Here is an 18,421-nt window from a genome sequence, read left to right on the forward strand (position 1 = left end):
GATTGATGGCCACAACTCTTTTTTTTTTAGTTTGATAAAAATATGTATTTAGATAATAAATTCTTAAAATACTAGATCTTTACAAAATTTTTTTATTTTTGGTATAATTGTATTTACTAGTTATCTCATCCATATATTATTTCATTTTCTTTCAATAATTTATATTTTTTAATATCATTTAATTTTAATATGTTAAAATATATAGTATTATCGTGCATCATGGAAAATAAAATTAAAAAATTAAATGTTAATTTTAATTATATATAATGTCTTTTACAATTTTTTTTAGTTTTTCTATTTTTAATTTAATTATATTCATTAATTATATTATTCATGTATTACGTCTTTTTTCTTTCAACCATTTACATCTTATAATATCATTTAGTTTTAACATTATTAAAAATATATAGTATTATCGTGAGTCATAAAAAAAATTAAAAAATTTATTTATTACTTATCTAATTGAATTACTTTTTAATTTTTTTTATTTCTAATTGAATTACTTTTAAATATTGTATTTCTACTTCTCATTTGCCTTATTATTATAGTTTAGGATTTTTTTCATTTTTCTTCCCACTCTCATGATATTTATTTTTCTTTAAGTTATTCTATAATTTTTATATTCTCTTACTTTTTCCTCTTATATGGATACTATATGCCTTCAATGTTAATATATTTTTTCTTTATTAGGTATAAACATAATTCATCCTCTTTTATACTCACTCTTTCTTATGATTATTATATAGCATTACAACACATTTTTCTTCATTTTTTTTCTCATTCTTATATCATTTATTTTTTTTAGGTTATTTTATACTTTTATATTCTCTTACTCTTTAATTTTATATAAGATACTAGATGATTTCAATGTTAATATTATTTCTCTTTAATATGTATAAATTAAATAATAAAACATAATTTATCATCTTCTTTCATACTTATTCTTTTTTATGTTTCCATATAAATCAATTTCACTTCACATCTCTTTTTTATCTCCTCTTTTTATATAATATCATGCTATTTATTCTTTTTCCTTCATTCTTACTAATATTTGACACAAGTACTGAAAAAATTCGGTTGTTGACCATAACTCCTTTTTTAGTTTGCTAAACATATATTAGGTAATAAATTCCTAAAATTCTATACTTTTATAATTTATTAAGTTTTTTTTTTAATTTTTAGTCTAATTATATTCATTAGTTATATCTATATATCATTTTTTTTCTTTCAACAATTTAATTAGATTTTTTTAATATCATTTAACTATGATATGTTTAAAATATATGGTACTATTGTGACTCGGGAAAAAAAAATTAAAAAATTAAATGTTAATTTTAATTATATATCATATCCTTTATAATTTCTTTTTAATTTTTCTTTTTTTAGTCTAATTATATTCATTAATTATATTATCCATATATCACTTCTTTTTCCTTTCAACCATTTACATTTTTAATATCATTTCGTTCTAATATTATTGAAAATGCATAGTCTTATTGTGAATCATGAAAAATAAAATAAAAAAATTGAATGTTAATTTCAACCATTGCAATATTATATTTAAAATTATATTTCATCTATCAGTTTTATATTTGTACTATAATACTTAAATATAATTAAAAAAATAAAAATTACTACTTAAGTGAATAAAAATAAAAATAATATAAAATCAAATAAATATGCTGCTTGCAGTTAATTGCAGGGCCATATGTAGAAAACACTAGACAAAGTGGTAAATCTCATGCTAAACAAACTCAGAAGTTGAGTTATTGAGTAAAGCTTGATCCAAATGAGAAACCATTTCAGAATGCTTTTGTTGAGTAGAAGCTTTTAGTCTGTGAAACAGTATCAGCTCATCAATATCTTCAGTTTTTCCATGGCACTGCAGTTCACATATCATTAGTTAACAAAAAATACACAAATTCGGCTTGTTAGAAGTTTGCAACAAGAGGATCGTCTAGGTGAAAAATATCACATTGTTTACAACACTTAAAATAATGCCATCAATACATCATAAACGAGGGACGGAAAAAAAATACCTATCTGGAAGGGCTGGAACCAGCTCTTTAACTACTTGAATGACAGCTAAACTTTCTGTGTTCCGAGATGAGGAATGTTCCGTTTCTGTATGAAACAGAAAAGAGAAAATCAATATTGACTACACAATTCCCACAGCAGGATGCAAACACTAATCAAATGTGTTAGATAGTAATGGATGAAAAATTGAAAATTACATATTCTAAAATGGAGTAATATGGTCGCCAAATTAGCAAAAATAATAGCGAAGTTATTTTCATCATCATAACAGGTAAAATGCAGAAGTCTTACTTATTTTTCTTTTCCTCTTAAGAAAAGAAAAAGCAGGCAGTTTTAATACCTTGAACATCTTCAATTGGATTATCACTGCTGAGGTATAATCTCTGGTTTGCTTTTATATCTAGGCCTTCAATTATGGCAAATTCCTTCAATAAATGACCTACAAGATTATATGCAAGCATACTTGTCTTATCACAAGCATCTTGGATGGCTAGGTATTGGTTCCTCTCGATGCTTTGCTTAGTGGAGGTGGGTTCGATGCTTTGCTTAGTGGAGGTGGGTTCTGTTTCCTCACAAGACATGCAAGATGAGTCTCTCATAACTACGTCGGTACCTGATTCATGTAAGGCAGGTTTGTTGACAATATATTCTCTGTCGGGTGAAGCACCACAAAACCTCCCACTGGTTGTAGATGGACAGAATGAAACATCTTCCTCTTTAATGGAAGTAGAGGGTTGAAACAAAACTGGTGCAAAATCCCCAATACTTTCTGCTTCATAGTTTGAATATATTCTATCCTCATTAAGTTTATCATGATCATCATCATCAACACCACTGTCACTATCATCACTTTCTTCCAATTCCTCCCCATATGCATCTTTAAAGTCTTGATCAAATCCATGGTCAGGCAACAAATCCAAAACAATCTGTTTTGTCTGGGCACTTATACCTAGTATGTAGTCAACTTCTTTGTCAATATACTTCCTACTGAATACTACATTGTCTGTGATCTTTGAATTCTTATGAATAACAGCAATGATATGTGATAGAGACTTTGGGATGCTATCCATATCAACACACTCAAATAGAAACTCGGTTAAAAGATTAACAAAAGCTGTCCTTAAGCTCCTATTTGATATTTTGGCCTCGGGTTCTATCAGAAGCTGTAAATTTCTTAGCACTGGTAATGTAACTTCATTTTTAACAGACCATATAGCATTCATTATATTAGTCTGCAATGATTTTATATCAGGTGGGAATTGGTAAAATTCTCTTGCAAATATTTTGTCCCGACCAAGTGTCAGTTTTAGGGATAAGTCTGCTACTGCCATGGCTTTGGCTACTGGCTCTTGTAGATCACCTTTACTATCAAGTTGAAAAAACATCTCCCTACAGGTTTTGTTCACTAGCTTGATAAGTTTTTTTCGTCCCCAACCGTGTTTACAGGGTTGTAACTGATGTGTGCATTTCACTCCCTTAAGTTTGTTATACATTGCAATCAAGGTTTTAGAAGGAAAACTCTCAAGCCGACGCAGTACCTTCACTGCAGCAGCATAACAAGATTCAGATTTTAACACAGAAAAAGGTTCACACCTATTTCGGAATTGCTGTGGATTGCTGAGAAGATGAAAAATCTGTTTACGACTTTCCAGCTGACGGTGATTAAGCCTTTTGCTACCAAGAGCACTTGAGAGAGAACCCTTGACAGTTTGCTTCAAATTGTGACGAGTTTTCTCACACTTGACTGAGCCATCCGCAACAATCTTTGCAAGAAGGTATAGTCCCTTGGTGGACAAATTATCAAGGACCGATAATATCAACCTTTTCAGTTTCACTTTGGGCATGTTAATCAAATGCATATCGTCCAAAAGAATATCATCATCTATTCCGACATCGGATACTCCAAAGGCACTTTCAACACGAGCTCTTACTGTATCATAAAATAACTGAAATTGACATTAAAATGTCAATTCATCATTCAAATAGCAATGCAAGTAAGCTGTAAACAATAGATAACCGAGGGCACACTTACATCATCTTCCCTGAGTAAAGACTCGGACAAAAACCTGCAGACAAAATGATAATAATAATAATAATAATAATAATAATAATAATAATAAAAATAAATTATTAAAACCTACAATTGAACCTGATACTGTAAAAAAGAAGTAATTAATAAAATAGAGGCACTCACTCCTTTTGGAAAAATTCGGACTTCTTCAATTTTCTTCTCTCAGATTTGGTGGGTGGAAAGGCCAACAAAAACCTGCAATATTTTTATATTAATTTAACTAATATTAACATTAACAAAGCTGAATTCAATCTAATTGGAAACTAAAATCACAATTAACACGGGAAGGATGAAGGGAGGGGGAAGTTGAGAAATTAATGTAACTACCTCCTCTTAAGCTTAATATGCTTGTGTTGCTTCTTAATTTCAGAAAAAATTGAGAGTGCGTCGGTTTTATCAAACTTCATTGTTGTATTAGCAGTAATCACTGCTCCAATATGCCGTCGCTGCTTTTGAACCCTAACAAGAAAACTTCAGCAGAAATTTTACAAACCGAGAATACGGGATCCGAATATGGATAATTTTTACACCATTTAAAAAAATAAAGAAAAAGAAGAACGAAAGAGAACAAAAATACAGCAACTTTATTGAATTTTTGTGGTTGCAGCAGCTATCTTAATTAACAAAAGGAAACAGCACAGCACATCACTATGCAAAAATCAAATAATCAATTAATCATTAAATAAAATCACAAAACATTCAATAATCAACATCCTGCGATTTGATTTCCAGAGCATTAAAAAAAATTAAAAAAACGAAGAACAAGTGAGCAGTCAGCACTGACCTTCGGTCTGAGACGGCGAGCACGAGGGCGAGCGGAGTCAGCAGACAAAGACGACGGCGAGAAGAGAGCAGACGAAGACGACGGCGAGCAGACGAAGAAGCTGCGCGCTTGCGATTGGTGAGTCGGAGAGCTAACAGGGGTTGGAGACTTCGAGAACGCCGACAGGAGGAAGAGAGAAGCCCCTGAGTGGGACTCCCTGCAGCAATGGATCACTCCCTGCGGCGGCGGTGGAGGCTAGGGTTGCAGGGGCACAGGCTCACTCCGCCGAGTGCTTTCTGAAATCTGAAGGAAGGGGCTAGGGGCGGGGGTACAACTGCTAAAGGCTGTTTTTTTTTTTTCTTGTTTTTTCGGAAAAGAATCGAAACAGCATCGTTTTAGTTAGGGCTGGACAAAAATATTCAGATTTTGGATTTTAAACCAAATCCAATCCAAATCATTTATAAAAATCGATTTTAAATAAAAAATTTTTAGATTTTTTTTATAATTTGATTTTCTAATCCAAAGCATCGTTTTAGTTAGGGCTGGACAGATTTTAGATTTTAAACTAAATCCAATCCAAATCATTTATAAAAGTTGATTTTAAATAAAAAATTCAAACCAAATTAAATTTTTTTTATAATTTAATTTTTTAATCTAAACCATTTAAATAGTTTAAATTCATATTTAAATTCATATCCAAATTAAAATTTAAATTAAAAAAAATCCTAATCTAAGACTAAATTGATTTGGATTTAAATATTAAAATCGACTTAAAATCAGTTTTTATTTTTTCAAATCAACTTAGAATCGATTTCTCTTTTTAATCTAGTTCTAATTTAATTTCTTGAACCATAATACTGATTTTAAAGTAGATGTAGTTTGAATTTTTTATTTTAAAGTAGATGTAGTTTGAATTTTTGAAAATCCAAACTATACGTACCCCTACGTTTTAGTAAAATCGGCTGATTTCAAATCCGATTCAACCCGCCAATTCATAAGCTCACATCTGATTTTCAATTGAATGGTTTAAAACGATAAACCAAACCATTAATACTACTGGTTCAGGGTTGGACCGGTCCAGTTTTCTGTGAAGGGGACGCGTACGGGTGTGTTTACAAGCTAGGAAGACGCGAGGGAACAAATTTGTATAACTACCAACAACCACACATTTTACAACACGCTTTAATTCACTAGAACAAGTGTTTGGATTACAATTTTTAAATTGGAGTTTGAATAAAATTGATTTTACAAATTTGATTATGATGAAAAGTAAATACATGTTTGGATTCCACTATTTTGTTAAAAATTTTGTTTTTAATAAAAAAATATCTTTTTTAATTTTTTTAACGTATTTGGCAAATTTTTAGTAGTAAAAGTAAAAGCACTAGTAAAATAAAAAAAATTAAAAAGTGATAATTTACATTTTTTTTAAAAGATCTTTTTTTCTTAAAAAAAATGTTTTTCATGTAATAAATAAACAAAAAAGTACTTTTATATTATTATATCCAAACATAATTGATAGATAAAAAAATCTTTTTACATGAGATATCCAAACATAAAATTACTTTTACTTCTCTATAAGATCTTTTAAAAAAAGATAACTCGAAAAAATATCTTGTTAAAGTGATTTATGTTTGGCAATCTTTGCATCAAAATGAATTATAGCAAAATAAATGTTGTTTGGATTATACTACTCAAAATCACTTCTAGATAAAAATTTACTAAAATAGACACCAACTTAAATAATTTTTGTATATTATCTTATCATTTTAATTAGATATTTGAATAGATCTTATTAATTAATTCTATAATAAAATTAATATTTATACACTAAAATAAAAATAATATATAAAAATTGGCAAAATATATTTTTAATTAAAACTAACAAAATATAAATTTACTAAGAATAATAAAAAAATTAAATATTTATCTTTGTAGTAATTGAAATAAATCAAAAAAAATTATGATATTTTTTATATAGTATATTTGTAGTACTCTTAGTGCTCTTTTTTATTATGCTATAATTTATTATTGTTATTTACAATTAATTTTTTGTTTAATTTACTTTATCTAGTAGAATCAATAAATCATATTATAAAAATATAATAAAAATAATACAAAAAATTACAATTATAAAAATGTATAATATCAAATAAATAATTAATAAAAAATAAAAATAATAATTAATAGAAAAAGAGAGTTCATTTAAACAAAAATTATAAAAATTCTATAAATAATATAGTAATATGCATAAAGGATAAAGTTGGTAAAAAGTAAATAAAGATAGAGTATTGATGGCTAAAAACCCGTTAGTAAAACGTAGAAGCTCAAAAGTGTAGCTTCTTGTAAACGTGATTTTGAAAACAAAATCACTTCTGCGTTCATGAATCAAAAATTTGGTAAACCAAAAATTAAAACTTTCAAAAAGGATAAATGTACTTCTTCTCTTATAACGCGTTTGCCAAACACACCCGCATCAACTATAGAAAGCACTACGAAACATTCTTGCCATCAGAAACTGATCTTCGGTACTAAAAATGCTTTAGAGTTTATCTTCTCCCATGCATGCAATATGACCGCATCAAGCCCCTAGATTGGAAACCATAACTTCAGCTACTTGGGGATCTGACTTTTTTGGAAACTCACTTTGAGACGTTGGAATATTAAAGAAAATGAAAAGAGAGAATAAACACCCAACCCAACCTTTTTTCATTTTTACTGGGAGACAAAGTGATTATTGTCTAAAAAAAATGTTTGGCTTTTAACCTTTTCATTTTAGAACAAAAATAAAAATTAATTTTTATTATTATTTAACAGATTTTTTAACAAAATAATAGTATTATCTTAAAATAAAAAATTGAGAATTGAAGTGTTCTTTTTTTAGACAAAAGAATTGGATCTTTAAAAAAAAAAGAAACAAGATAATATTAAAAATAATAATTGCTAGTGAGTTAAGTGTTATGTTGGCAGCATACACTACATTTTGTAAACAGATTTGTATCCTAAAGGAAGCCAAATCACAATGTGATTTTTTTTTGTGATTACCGCCATACAAGGCTATATATATATATATATATATATATATATATATATATATATATATATATATATATATATATATACAAGTGTTTTGCTTGAAATTTAGGATGTCAAAAGAAGAGTAGCAAGAATCAAATATAATTAATGAGTGTGGCAAGTGTAATTAGAGAGAGAAAAACTTAGGTATCTTCTTATTTGGTTTTGTTATTATGCGTATAATTCACAGAATAAACAAATATTAAGATTTTCTCTTTGTAATGAGAGTTTGTAATTTTTTCACTTAGTCATATTATTCTTATTATTGCCTAAAAATAAATTATCGTGTATAGTTTTACTTTTTTTCTTCTTCACCTAGACGATTCTCTTATTGGAAACTTCTAACGAGGGTTAATATGGGTTAATTTTCTCGTAATAACAAGTTAAAGCATCAAGTATGACTACGTGATTATAAGTTTATAACAATGCAATATAAAGTATAAACAGAACCATAAAATTAAACCGCTTAAACAGCTCGTTAACAAAACATTCAGGTAAAAATAATAATTCCATTTAGATAACAAATAATAAATTTCCTTTTCAATATTTTTTACACTGTAATTGCATAAGCAAAGTTGGGGATCAAAATTGATATCATGTAAAAATTGAGTAGTACAAGCTGCACCATATAAATAATGTGATCTAGACCAAGCTTAACTATCAGCAGGTTGATTTTAGAACCATTTTTACGGACCAAAAAGCTGCTTCTCCTTTGACTAATCAGTAACACCACTTCCAACACAATCTCCGTGATGCTGAAATTGTCAATTCTTTTGGAGATGGCTTTCCATGAACACTCGTTAACCTTGACAAGGCAGAATCAACTTCATCTTATCAGGCTTCGGCTCTCCGCATTCTCTTGTTCTGCTTGTCTTGTGCACGGTATCTCACTCGTCTTTCCTCTCTCTGGCGCTTTCTCGTCAGAAGTTCATCCTTCGCTCTCTCCTTCTCGAGCTCTTTCCTCTTCTTTTCTGCATTAATCTTTCGCTTCTTTTCCTGGATGAGGTTCAGACAAAACACGGGAAGAAAAGACACAAATGAGTTTGACATAATGTAAGAAAAAGAAAAGAAAGAAACTATAGCATGATTTTAAATATATTCAAATTACAGAATAATTCAAAGCTTTCCTTTTTGGTTATGATAAGGTTCCATCTAAGACCTTATAAATGCAGAGGAGAAACACATGACTAAATGTGAACCCTGACACTGAGATTAAAATTGTAGTATTGGACAGAAGATCAAATGCTTCCTGATGCCACTGGCAAGGCCATGGTGCTCTTTGAAAAGGTCGGAGCAGAAATAGAAGGCAAAAATTGTGTTGAAGCTAAGCTGTACTAATTTTTAGAAAACCTATAGAAAACCTATGCAGTGGAGCGGCTGGGAAATATGAGATGCAACAAAACCCCTACCAATTTCTTAATAAGTATGAAATTTTTGGATATAGATTCATAAGAACATGTCAAGCAAACCAACTATTAGCTGAGGTGCATACCGAATTATTTGCGATAAGTCGATAATGCTGATAAAGACGACAAATTTTACGTTCAGCACTTTCCATGACGACAGCCCTTTTCTGATCAAGTGACTTCCTCTTCTGCTTAGGTGTATTCTTGGGTTTTGATTCAAAGGGAAGCTTTTCCTGTAGAGACTTCGGAATCACCAGTGGATTATACTTCTTTCTTTTTCTTTCAACTTTCTGCCAAAGAAAAAGGAAATAGGCATAAACATGACTGAAAATAAGGATTAAATCTCAGTGAATTAGGGGAAGTCTACGACAACAGAACCATTAAACCATTGCATACCTTGTAAAATGAATCTTTATTTAAAGGTATAGGAAGGTTGTGTTCTCTTCTCAATTCTGCAACAGTGCGCATTCCTAACCAGGTCTTGTCACGAGGCTGCAATGCTGTTGTCAATGGATTATAAAAATCTGGGACTTCAACTTGAGTCCATGCACGCAGGAAAACAATGTCACTCATCAGAATCTTGTCTTCAAATGTGCACCGAGCAATTCCTTCTTTGGTTTGCCCACCCTTCCTTTTTGGTTGGTTACCTATCTCTTCTTTTGCAGCCTGACAATTGACAAATAGTATAAACTCAGCACAAAATATACAGCAAACAGCTCAAACCAACGGCAAATCAATTCTCATGAAGAATGCAATAATCTACCAGACCCACATACCTTCTTGACCTGCCCCCTGATCCCACTGACAGTTCGAATGGCTGCACCTTCGAACCGAGCTACTTCAAGATCTGAAGTAAACATATCCTTGATAAATGCTGTTTTCTTGAATATCTTGCATGGGTAACCAACCAATTTGATTTTCTTCACTATCCTAGCTGCATGATTATATTCGAGTACAACGGCAGTTGCAGTAATCCTAAACGTTGCCTGATAAATAGCCAGATGGAATGTAAATAGAAGGATGAAAGTGCAACATTAGCATTCAGCCATGTGTAAAAATCTTTAAGGAAAACCATTCAGCAAAAGTAAAGAATGCCTGCACAGACCTGATTGTTTGATAAATTCTGAACAGCCACTATCCCAGTGTTGGGAGGGGCAAGAGGCCCCCAAAAAAGGCAAAGCAATGTGCATGTTCTGGAGTATATTTTAGCATTCGCAGTCTTCCATTGAGATCCTCAGTAGCATATACTGGTGTTGTTTGGTAACGCCTCCATCCAACGGAAACTATAATTGGATCTCTGGTCTTCAGCACTTTCTTATGGAACCTGTGCCTCTTTAGCTTAGCCTGGAAGGATAAAGAAAGTGAAAAGAGGAATATATGCAAAAAGAAATGACAAAATAAACCAGGCAGCAAGAAAGATTAAACTAGGAATTTAGAAAGATGAAATGTCCAAGAAAGTTTCATTCTCATCACACTAATTAGTACTACTACTAAGCATGTCATAATATGTTTTTGAACCAAGTGTTTTCATCATGTATACAAGCTGCTCAATATGTTTTTTTACTTCCATGTTGATGGTCCATGTCACATTGACACCATTCATAAAACAAAGATGGAAGTTATTCCATATCTGCAACATCAAAAGGAAGTACTACCCTATACATCCTAGTATATAGCTCAAAGCAGTATTCCAAACCATATTAATAGATATAATTCTTTTAAATTTATACGGAACTATGCTTTTTAAAAAAACACACCAACCTGCATGTATCCAACATTTTCCTCCCCTAGACCGATCCCTCCCACCAATATGGGATGGTAGGGATCAAAGTACTCAACCATCTCACAAGGAACGTCATGAACCTCTAATCTTAGGTATGTCCCAGTTCGGAAGCCTTCTATCTCTAACCTGGTATCTTCATCGAGATCATTGAGTTCCGCTATATTCATTTGTTTCCGAAGCTCAATTTCTTCTTTCAACTAGCAAAGCACAAGAGTCAGCAACAGTTGTATAGCATCGTACGAAATATTAAATGATAGCCAAGCAGTTTTACCTTATCAAAATAACTACTTTCATTGGCTTGACCATGAGGTTTGGACTTCTCATCATTGCCCGCATCTTTCTCTGGTGTCTCAACTTCGTCGTCATCATACGTGGATCAAAATTAAGGTCAAACAGAATGCCATATTACGTCCCCAAAGGAAAACTAAAAATAAAAAGAAAACAATATTACACCCTTTTTCCCTCCCTTAACCCCCATCTCCAAACCCAATAGAATTTGTTTTAACTGAAACCATTCAGACCCAAAATAAATGAATAAATAAATGGTTTCTTTCCACATTGATATCATACCCAAAAGACTGATGAGAACAAGGTCATAGACTAAGAAGATAGCATCAGAAAACATATTGTAGGGAAATGAGATTTGAGAATCTAGCAATACCATGTTGGAAACTTGGTATCATCTGTTTTTACTCTTATAAACGATAATTTGAAATATAGGGAGGGAGTACCCCGACTTAATAATAATGGTGGCCAAAGAGGGGGAAAAAGGATATTGTGAATCAAATTTTGCACGTAGGGCAAGTTTCTTGAGCCTCCTCTGCTCAGCCTCCGCATCGTCTCCTTTGTGTACTGTTGTGGCAACTGCATCATCTGTCTGGTAATTGTCATATTTCTCTCCTGTTTCTAGATCTTCAAAATCTCCGTAGACTTCATCATTTTCCTCTTTAGTATTACCATTTGACAGAGAATTTCTGAGAGCAGCTTTTGCCAAATTTCCAGTGACAAAACGATTGCGGATTCCCTCGTTATCTTTCTCATCCCATCTCTGATCCACAGAAGGTTCACACTTGGAACAATCCTCAGTGTTGACCATTCCATCATTCAGTCCATTTTTCATGCTTTGCTAGAATTCAAAATATGGAAGCAAACCATCAAAATAATTAGGTTATAAAGTAAACAAACATATTCTGAAGGCAAACAAATATAAAAGGTGATATCTGCAATATGCTAACATGTAAATTTCAGAAGTTTCTTTATAATTTGTCAATGATAAAAGAAAGCATCATTGCAAAGCAATAATTACGATTCATTTCATAGAACTTCACACAAAAAAAGGAATTGTAATCATTAAGCAAGCAAATGCAATAAATTAAGTAATGAAAAAATAAGTTACAAGTACTGCAAGAACCAACCTTTTTTACTTCTTCAATAGGCTTAAAAAAGTCATCGTCACTTTCCTCATCCTCACTACTATCATTCTTTTTGTTTATAGGGATCATATTAACAGTAGATTCACCATACACAAGTTGCATCAAACTAGGAGTTTTCCGTGAGAGTGTCCTTTCCGCTAAAGATTCTTTCCACTTTGAAACATTCCCCATGTCGTCATCATCTGTTTAAAAAAAGAGGTAAAAAATTACCTCAAGCTTCGAGTATCAAGCCAAGTCCCATTTAAAGCAATTAGAAATAAGAACAGACAAGATACAAGTCTTAAGAATCAAGAGAGAAAAAACTGCACCATCTGTGTCATCCTCATTGTCGTCATCATTGTCCTCATCATCATCATCATCATCGTCCTCTTTAAAAGATTCTGAATCAGAAGAAGCCGCATCATCACTAGCAGCATCATTCTCCTCTTTTGAATCCTACAAATGAAACGTCAAGAACTTATAAGCATTTTATACACAAACTGATCCACATATCGTATGGAGCAAACATATTCACGTTGAGTCAGTAACTTCAGTGAAGCATGGATAACAATTCAAAGATCACCATGTTTTGCAGCTAGCTTGCTTTGGTCATGCCTTCAAATACGTTCAGATCCTTAATCCTATATAAACTTAATTCCTGAACATATTTGAAGGGATGGCCACAAAGAAAGCTAGCTTCTTTTCTATATGGTAACTCAAAGCTCACCATCATATCACTTTGATCAACATCATTTCCAAATATTGCTTTCCTCCTTCGTCTCCCGTCTTTAAATTCAACATGTTCTTTCAAGTCTCCAGGAATGGCTTTCATATCAGTTGCATCATCATCTCTGTCATCAGAAGAACTGGCTTCACCCATCATGGCACCAGCTTCATCCTGATCAGACGATTCTGAACCATCACTATCTTCACCAGTTTCAGTAGCCTTCCCATGCTGATCTCTATCTGAAGCATCTTCTTCGCTATCATGCTTGTTATCTTTGTGTGTAGCCAATGCATCAGCTACAGCTTCTGATGACATTTCCGGCTTTTGACCAAAAATATTGATAAAGCTATTTTCTAGCTTTTCATTGATCGAGTATTTGGTATTTTGAAGAGATTTCACCAAAACCTCCCCCACATCTCTGTCCTTACCTGTCAAAAGCATGAGAATGCAAATTTTAATGGAGGAGCATATTGGAATGAGAAATAAATACGGAAAGTCATTACAGTAAGCATGATCTAACCTGAAACCTGGTATATACTGCAATTATACAGGTAACATAAAGAAGTAGCAAAGAGAACTCATAGTATTTCTAGGAAAACATAACCAACAGATTTTACTTAAAAAACAACCATAATGTCACCATATGATCATAATATGATTTCACAATAAAATAAAATAAAACAGAATGCAAGAAAATGGGGAAACAACCTTTGCTTGCCATGGCTGAGTTTTCATCATCAACTTTTGAAAACTGCACAAGGTGATCATTAATATTTATGTATACAGCATCTTTGTCATACAAAAGATCCCCGACGCCAGACATGGGAGCATAGAACAACTTTTCCTTATCACGCAGTCCTTTCTTTTTAGCAGCAGATGGAAGAGGACAAGGATCAGGTAAAGCAGTAACAGCAGTTAAACTATAATCACCCACCCCAGCAATATGTACCTGATTTCAAAATACAGGTTAGATAATCATCATGTGGTGGAAAAAAGACAAAGACAGAGCACAAAGTATCACTGATCACCATTATCACTCAAAGCAGATAGTCAAAGCTACACCCTTTGCCAAGCATCAAGCTAAAACAGTGGAACAAACCATAACTAAATTCGTTTCATCCAATATACCACAAATCCTTAAGTATAACGAAATAGTTCTTCCATCCTTGGACAATTAAGAGGGAAATGGTTATTTGAATGTATAGAATATAAGTAGTTAAGTACAGAGTACACTCAGAGTTGATAAACATACAATTCATACATATAAACATGGAACAATTTTTTGGAATTAAGTTTAGGCAGAAATCTTATGCGAATCCAAATTAGAAAATATCAACATTTGAGATTCAAATTGCAATTATCTCTGAAGCGGGTTAGAAACATATATACTTTAAATTATAAGTACAAGTATCGCAGAAGAGTGAGGAAGACAAAGTTCTCCTATCCATTTCAAGTATCAAATTGTACTACACCTTATTTACTCCACCAACAAGCTCTACAGGATGAATTTTCAGGTAATTTAATTCAGATAAAGACACTCATATACAAAGGAATTGCTGAACAAACCTTATTTCCCTTTTTTAAATTACACCCTCTAAGATAACCATAAAGTGTGATTTTTCTGTCACACTTGTTATTTGCATGCACTTTTTCAGGAGGTGTGATATCTTCAAAACGATCCACCAAAACATACGGATGAGAAGTTCGCCAAGATAGAGGATGAAACTTCATGACGGAAATAAACCGCGCGAGATTGTGAACTTCACGCTTGACATACCTGTTCAATCAGGAAAAGCAATATATTTAACCATTAAGGACAACTTACAAGCAGAAGCACAGACATAAAACACTTGCCAAACACTAGTAACCAAGTGTAGAAGAACAAAATTTAAAACCATAACACATTTCTAGTAGTTCCTTACTTTCCATGAATAAGACCTGATAAATAAAACAATTTAGCTCCGTCATATATTTCAGTCCAAAATCTGCGTTTTAATTCTTGTTTTCTTTTCCTCAACTTTTTAGCATCCTTGAATTTGTCAAGATGAGTAAGAACACCCATGACCTTTGGAAACCCATGTGTTTGCAATATATTAAGGAATTCAAATGTTTCCTGCAAGCAAAGAAAAACATGAGGAAACAGGGATTTTATTTTGTATGATCAAAACTGAAAACTTTAGCTAATTATTATATAGTATCCCTGTGACATAATACATAAACTAATACACACAAAACCCTATCTTATTCGTTAATGACTGACCATTTCAAAACCATAGGATCCATCTATAAGCAGCAGCGCTAGATCAGCAAACTTTGCCGCATCTATCATACCATTAATATCATTTGGGCATTCAACAAACTGAACCCTCCTTTGCTTTCCTGACATGCAATCAAAGAATTATTCATCAACAAAAGCTCAATTCAAAGCCAAAGCACCAAAAGAATATTTTCAAAATTGAAATAAGCAAACTAAACACACACACAAGGAACTTGATGTGGTAACAAAATAAAAAGCACCTGAAACGATAGTAATTGGGCCTCGTACATCAGGCAAATTATGCTTTGTGTAATGCTTGACCAAAGACTTTATCAACAGGGACTTCCCAACCTGAAATTACAGCTTGCAAAGATTACTCCACACTTCCTAAATCGCATTCGAATATTCGATCATGTACCCAAGTAGTTACTTAGAAAGTAAGTGATATTAATTATTCCACTACTGATGAATGTGAATGTGCAAATAAGCTCTGCAACTTTTCAATACAAAATCCAATCATTTTTCACTGGTCAATAGCCAACAGGACATTCGCTCAAATAGGAAGCAAACCCAGTATATGCAAACACCCACTAAGTAATCAGCTAGAATAGTTTGGAATTATACTAAATTTTATAGTTCTATTATAAGCTGTGAATTAACTAGAATAGTTTTAACCCAGATCCCAAAAGTTGAATCTTGGAAGAGAAACTAAGGGAAGACGAACCTGCGGTGGACCTTGCACAACGACGACATAAGGTGGGGGCTCGCCATAGGAGCGGTCGACGATGGGAACATGGAGGCGGCGCTGCTCCTTCTCGACGGAGCGTGATTGCAAGCGCTTGGCCTTGTTGGTGGAAGAGAACGCGAACGCCTTAGGGTTTTGCCTCTTCTCATCTCCTCCATCGTCGTTTTGGCGCTGCTGCTTCTTCTTCTTCTTGTCGGATTTGGCCTTCTTGGCACCGGAATGGCGCGACCTGTGAGGCCTGTTTGATTGGTCAGCATCGTTGACGGCCATTGACGACGACGATGGATAACAAAAGAAGCTCAACTCAGCTTAGTGTAGTTGGTTGTAAAGGGTTTAGGGTTTCGTTAGGTTTACAGTTTCAGAAGCGGCTATGGCGGTTACAATTTTTCAATAGAAAGTTAAAAAGGTTCCAAGCAATCGGCTAATTACAAAAAAAGACATTATTAACGTGCTATAGTAAAAATAATACTTTTTATTAACGTGCTATAGTAAAAATTATCTTTTTAATTATAATAAAATAAACTGTGAAGTCACCAAAAAAAAAATCAAATAAAATAAACTGTGTTGATTTAATGGTTAATTCATTAGTTCGTTTAAATAAGTGTAACAAAAAAATTAAACATTAAATTTAAATTTTAAAATTTTAATAAATTTAAATTAGATCTCAAAAGTTATAATTATAACTCAAATATCTATTAATTTTATGTGATCAAAATTTATTAAAATTTTAGAAATTTAATTATTATTTTTAGAGTCACAAAATTTTTAAATTACACTTATTATTTATCTTATTTATAAAAATATTGAAGAGCTAATCAAATTTTAAAAAATTTAGTAAATTTTAATTACGTAAAATTTAAGTAAAAAATTCAAATTTTGGTAAATTAACTTATAAAATTAACATATTATTTATGAAAATCAGTTCAAAAGTTAATATAAATTATTATTATAAATTTTAAAGTCGAACTAAGTCAATTATGATTTTAAAAATTAATTTATATTTAATTTTAAATTTCAAATATTAAATTGAATGTTAATCCAGTATAACCTAAAAAAAGTAAATTAAGAAACAATATTCTTGGACTTTCTTCAGGGCTTTGTGGGCATCCAAAGGCTTCGGCCTCATGGGCAATATAAAAATATAAATTTTTTTTTAAGCATGATCAATATAAAAATATGTTTACGTAAATAATCAAATTTATTTATCATAATTAGTGAATTAATTGACACGTTTCTTTATATATTGATTCACTTATATTTTATAAGGGTGTTCATGGATCGAATTCGATTCTTAGTGACGGGCAAAAAATTTTGATAGTGGAGATAAAATATATATATATATATATAATATAATATAATAATAATTTTACAATAAAAATATTATGTATACATAAAAATTAGTTATCAAATTATTTATTAATTATTATGTATTCGTATATAAATATATGTATTATTTAATTTATTTTTAATGTGTATTATACAGATAGTTATTTTTGATGTAAATATAACATGATTAGTTTTTATAATATCTCATTATACAGATTAAAACACTATAATAATCATTTATAAATAGGGTAAAGTATATTTTTTGTCCTTAAAGTTTGACAAAAGTTTCAAAAATATCCCTAAGTTTTATTTTGTTTCAATTTTTTCTCAAAAATTTTCGATTTGTATCAAATATACCCCTGACAACTAATTATTCAAAAAATGTAAGATCGATTCAACAACAATTTCATAAGAACAACTCCTCAACACGAGTAAATCAAGCATAATTTTTATGCATTGTTGTTATATTGGTCTTAAATTTTTTGAAAATTTAGCTTCCGATGGTATATTTGATACAAATTGAAAACTTGTGACAAAATTGAAACAAAATAAAACTTAGGGTATTTTTAAAATTTTTGCCAAATTTCGAGGATAAAAATTATACTTTACTCTTATAAATATCTGTCTTTTTATATGGGATAATACTATATATTGATATATTTTTATTAACCAAATCCAATCAAATTTATTTAAAACAACAAAAATCAGTTATGACTAATATTATTTTAAATTTTATTATTTAACTTGGTTATACTTAGTTCATAAAAAGATTTAGATGTGTAGTATTTCTTTTACATATATATAAGTAAATACTTATTT

The 18,421-nt window shown here is 31.2% G+C and overlaps 2 protein-coding genes across 9 annotated transcripts; both read right to left on the bottom strand.

The window, feature by feature from the left end:
• Nucleotides 1–1,533: 1,533 nt before the first annotated feature.
• On the bottom strand, nt 1,534–5,278 carry LOC112788892 (uncharacterized). Of its 8 annotated transcripts, none has more exons than XM_025830567.3 (7): nt 4,893–5,278; nt 4,436–4,567; nt 4,232–4,303; nt 4,070–4,103; nt 2,378–3,983; nt 2,040–2,124; nt 1,534–1,882 (listed from the first exon to the last, which is right to left on the bottom strand). In XM_025830567.3, the coding sequence occupies exons 2-7, from the start codon at nt 4,513–4,515 to the stop codon at nt 1,849–1,851; spliced, it is 1,911 nt and encodes a 636-aa protein (XP_025686352.1). In that variant the 5' UTR covers nt 4,516–4,567; nt 4,893–5,278; the 3' UTR covers nt 1,534–1,848. The 8 variants fall into 8 exon arrangements, with proteins under 8 accessions (XP_025686352.1, XP_029151185.1, XP_072088349.1 ...); XM_029295352.2 differs by having other exon boundaries at nt 4,436–4,579; nt 4,893–5,277; XM_072232248.1 differs by having other exon boundaries at nt 2,378–3,967; nt 4,893–5,276.
• Nucleotides 5,279–8,435: 3,157 nt separating this feature from the next.
• On the bottom strand, nt 8,436–16,689 carry LOC112788894 (uncharacterized). Its single transcript, XM_025830568.2, is given in 18 exon segments — nt 8,436–8,942; nt 9,439–9,642; nt 9,749–10,018; nt 10,129–10,338; nt 10,458–10,525; nt 10,528–10,696; nt 11,114–11,332; nt 11,407–11,506; nt 11,912–12,261; nt 12,551–12,750; nt 12,877–13,003; nt 13,275–13,702; nt 13,983–14,223; nt 14,841–15,051; nt 15,197–15,387; nt 15,535–15,653; nt 15,792–15,882; nt 16,256–16,689. Coding segments are annotated over 18 exon segments (3,651 nt in total). The 5' UTR covers nt 16,547–16,689; the 3' UTR covers nt 8,436–8,780.
• Between the last annotated feature and the right edge of the window lie 1,732 nt (nt 16,690–18,421).

Source organism: Arachis hypogaea, chromosome 3, assembly GCF_003086295.3.
Source record: "Arachis hypogaea cultivar Tifrunner chromosome 3, arahy.Tifrunner.gnm2.J5K5, whole genome shotgun sequence".
In the NCBI taxonomy this organism is placed as follows: Eukaryota; Viridiplantae; Streptophyta; class Magnoliopsida; order Fabales; family Fabaceae; genus Arachis; species Arachis hypogaea.

Excerpts from the sequence above, each read along its gene's own strand:
- LOC112788892 (XM_025830567.3), bottom strand. The coding sequence starts at position 4,515 with ATGAAGTTTGATAAAACCGACGCACTCTCAATTTTTTCTGAAATTAAG. Across the intron at positions 4,304-4,435 it reads CATATTAAGCTTAAGAGGAG|GTTTTTGTTGGCCTTTCCAC; the intron begins GTAGTTACATTA and ends AAAATATTGCAG. Across the intron at positions 1,883-2,039 it reads GTTCCAGCCCTTCCAGATAG|TGCCATGGAAAAACTGAAGA; the intron begins GTATTTTTTTTC and ends TGTGAACTGCAG.